This window comes from Lasioglossum baleicum, unplaced genomic scaffold (assembly GCF_051020765.1).
Source record: "Lasioglossum baleicum unplaced genomic scaffold, iyLasBale1 scaffold2096, whole genome shotgun sequence".
In the NCBI taxonomy this organism is placed as follows: Eukaryota; Metazoa; Arthropoda; class Insecta; order Hymenoptera; family Halictidae; genus Lasioglossum; species Lasioglossum baleicum.
The window spans coordinates 24,420-28,572 of record NW_027471155.1 but is presented as its reverse complement, the minus strand read 5'-3'; the positions used below and the strand labels follow the sequence as shown (position 1 = coordinate 28,572).

General features: G+C 28.2%; 1 protein-coding gene across 1 annotated transcript; it reads left to right on the top strand.

The window, feature by feature from the left end:
• Positions 1–19: 19 nt before the first annotated feature.
• Positions 20–734, top strand: LOC143221226 (lysine-specific demethylase 4A-like). Its single transcript, XM_076446712.1, has 4 exons — positions 20–76; positions 160–273; positions 364–456; positions 636–734. Exons 1-4 carry the CDS (start codon positions 20–22, stop codon positions 732–734), a joined length of 363 nt encoding a protein of 120 aa, XP_076302827.1.
• Positions 735–4,153: the final 3,419 nt, after the last annotated feature.

Genomic DNA, 4,153 nt, shown 5'->3' with positions numbered 1-4,153 from the left:
ACATGATACTCTGTTTTATATGGTTACATTCAGTGATGACAGTTTCAGTGAAGATTTATATCCATCAGATATTACGGTATATATAGACACGTATATTTATTTTCTTCTTTTAATTCTTTTTGATAAAGCATATGGTAAAATTTCTATTATTTTTTATAGAATTATGATCCTGGAAACCCACCGCAACAAGGCGCAGCAGTTATCGTGAAATGGACCGATGGAAACTTGTATAATGGTATCTTTGAAGGTACAAATCACCGAATCATGTATACTGTGAGTATCATATAATAATATTTTTAATATTATTTTTATTATTAATATTTCAATAATTATTAGTATTTTTAATTCGTAATTAAATTTTAGGTAATTTTTGAGGATGGTTCACAACTTGTATTGAAGCGAAATGAAATTTATAGTTTACAGGAAGATATGCCAAAAAGAGTTCGTTCACGTTTGGTGAGTTTAGTGATAAACTAATTTATTTGCGTGAATACTTTTGTAGGATTCTTAGGAGTAGGATTCTTTTTTATACGATTCACCTTACTTTTTTTTTTATTTCTGTCGTATTTTTATTTATGATTTATTTGCTACGAACTTATGTTGGTTTTTTATTGTTTTAATTCATTTCACTGAAGTCTGTTGCGACCGAAATGAAGCACCGGTATCATCTGTACGGCACGGAGGATGAATCGGAGGCGCAAAGAAAGGTGAAACAGTCGAAATATTGTGATTAAAACAAAAATGATATACGGTTCGTTGTAAATAATCGATAGAGACAAATAATATTCAGCTATTGTACATAACATATACGAATAATTGTACCTAGTAATTTGGTCTTTTCTAAACTCCAATGTATTTTAGAATAGACCAAATGGATAGATTTTTACTTATCTTTATTTTCATTTCTTATTTCATTTCTGTTTATTATGTTCCTTTTCTTTCCTTTTTCGCTTTCAGTTCTAATTCACTGATATTTTTAGTCGGTGTTAACACTTGTTTCTTTTCTAAGTACGCCACCATTTGTTGATTACACTCGTTGTAATGAGTATTGATAAATTCTCTTTTGATAAAAGAAGAAGGAATTTAATATAGGTGTTACAATGTCTCGCCAAGAAAAGGTATTAAAGAAATAGTGTTATGGATTACACGTCGTTCTAACCCATCTGGTGGCTATAATTAAGCACCTTCGAGTTTTTAACTATTTATCACATAATTAGGAAATAATATGGATTCACTATCTTCTGTCGCACGAAACGAAGCGTAGTGTTTTCTTATCCCTTATATTTACACGCAGTTAGGACGATTTACCGAATTCAACAAGTTGTTAAAGACAAGATACTATCCAGCAGATTATAAGGATCAAAGCAGAAAGAATAAAGTTTATGCGATGTATTTCTGTATATAGTTACAGAATGTGAATACGATACAAGATGTTTTTAAGCAATGAGTCCCATGTACGTAATTTAAAAGCATTTTTTACTTTGTTCTATGAATAAGAAATGAAAAAAAAAAAACTGAAACTGGACATTTCAAAGGTTTCCATTGCGTGTATCTCGATATAGATCATGTTAAGTCATAACACTTTATTAAAAACATGTGTAGAATTGTATTTAAAGTTGTTCATTATAATAAACCACTTTCAGAAGGGCTCAGTAGTTGTTTGTAAACATGTATTTCATATACAATCTTTTTTACATCTTCATTTCATGTTTCGCAAAATCTATGTTATAAATATTAAAAGAAAAAAGTATATAACTATCATACTGAAATTACAGCTAATGAAAAATTGTACTTAAAAACCATATATTTCTTTAAAGTACAACTTTTGCGTGAAATATTTAAATACGAAATCCTAGATACATTTTAATAGTCATTGACATTAATAATGTTTATATTGGTCACAGAACTATATTTACTAAATTAAAAAACTTAACTATTTACATGGTATATTCTCTTGTATAATTTCAAAGCATTTTAATTTCTATTACTACTATTGATCCCTTTAACGTGGTTCTTCGTATGACGAGTCATATTTTTTTTTTTTTTTTTTTTTTTTTTAAAGCGTATCATTAATAAATTGTAGTACTCGACCATTACGAATTTACTGAATGAACGTTTGCAATACAGAAAGGAGTGGGCGTTTATTATTTTGAAAATCATCGTGTAATTCATTGTTAACGTTAAAATCGTCGTATTGATATTATTACATCATTTTGACACAATTTTTATACGACGATGTGTTTCTATGTTTCTCTTGTATTCTTTATTTTATTGTGTCGCGTTCCTGGTTCAATATAGCGAAGGCGACACAATGGAGAAGTTTAACGAAGCACCGATATATAATTGTATCTATATTTGTAGATGAAACTCATCATTCGAGATAATGTTTATATATGATCTCTTCAAATTTGTTCCCTAGAAATTTTATTTAACTTTGAAAATAAAAGTATGCGTGTATGTGCACGCGTCGGATGAGCTATAGTTGTAACTTAAAATTTGTGTAATTTATGCGAAAAAGTTATCATTTCCCTCGGCCACGTCATAATACCTATCAATTGAAATAGGTCAGAGGGATTGTATTAGCGTTCTATCTGTATATGATATTAATGATAAAAAAAAAAAGTGAACTATGTATCCGAGTGTAGAAACAGACTGGATACAGCGTATAATAAAAACTAAATATATAAAATAGTTTTTTCTCTTCCTAAGTCATCGTAATATTTTTTTTATTACGAAGTATGAATTTGAATGAATTTCTTCATTCAAATTCATTCGATATTTACTTATATAAATTTAGTTTATTAAAAGAAAGATTGGAAAATAACATTATAGATAATATGTAAGATTAACGATTTTATTTGGTACCGTATAATGTTATAGATATTTTAATAATTTATCTCTCAGCTTCACGGGAAAATTTGCTTGCCTGTAAATCATAGAGTAAAATATTGAAATTATAAAAAAGAATAAAAATTTGTAGATTTACACACAAATAACTTTTTTTTTACTATAGGTATATATATATTTTCCAATCGGTATTTGAAATTGTCAAGATCGATTTTTATGAGATAATTGTAGTTCGCTTTTTATATAAAATTACGTATAAACACTGCTATTTATTTAAAGTTACGAAAAAGTCTAAGAAATATATCACAGTGAATAGTTATATTCGTTACAATAAAAATAAAAAAAAGTGATCTTTTCCGTGGAATCGGTTTAACAATTTTGCTAGCTTATAAACAAAATGTCATTTTTCTTTAGAATTACCATCTGCTAATTTATCACGGTTGCATTCAATAAAAAAATGTAAACAATATCCCGGTATTAATATTATAATTTTTAAAACATCATGTACTGTTTGTAACAAAGTTTGGTACATTTAAGCGCTTAAGTATTTGATCTATAGTGTTTTCGATTCTTTAAATCAATAATTCAAGCGATTTGCGGTCAATTTTTCAAATTCACCTTACTGCAATAGTGCAACAATAACATTTAACGTAGAACATTGATTGCCTTTATAATTAGAGTACACTTTCATCGATCAATTATTGAATAATCAATAACACTGCATATGAAAAAGCGATAAAAAAATATGTTTCTTTCTTAATTACTATATGCATTTTATATTATGTGTAACGTAATGTCTAAAAGTATCACGAATGACAATATATATCGCGGATATCTTAAAGCTTTTCGTGACTCATTCCTTCTGCAAGTCTCTAATATAAGAAACACGTTTTAATAAAAGAAGCGTATAATAAGTTAATAGTCCCGGTAATCGCGGAGTAACACGGTAAGCGTGCGATAATAATCAATTTTTAATTAGAAACTCTAGCTGCTAATAGTACAATTAAATTCTTATATTAAGAGCTAACAAAAAAAATTTCGAAATATTAACTTCGATTAAAAATCTTTCCATAATTCATAAGTACAATGTAACAATATACATCGGCAAAATTTAACAGACAATTTTACAGAGTTACACGCTTTTTCCCATTGATTAGACGGCTTTTATAGAACAGATTTACAATTAATTAGAATAGGCTGGTAACGCAAGATTCCGAAGGAACTCTTTCAACGCCATCTCTATGGTAAACAAACCTCAATGGGCTAATACAATACTGGGTGACCGAAATCAGGAATGAGTTAGTCT

Coding starts and splice junctions, on each gene's coding strand:
- LOC143221226 (XM_076446712.1), top strand. CDS start 20: ATGGTTACATTCAGTGATGACAGTTTCAGTGAAGATTTATATCCATCA. Junction 77..159: donor TATATCCATCAGATATTACG/GTATATATAGAC, acceptor TATTTTTTATAG/AATTATGATCCTGGAAACCC. Junction 274..363: donor ATCACCGAATCATGTATACT/GTGAGTATCATA, acceptor ATTAAATTTTAG/GTAATTTTTGAGGATGGTTC.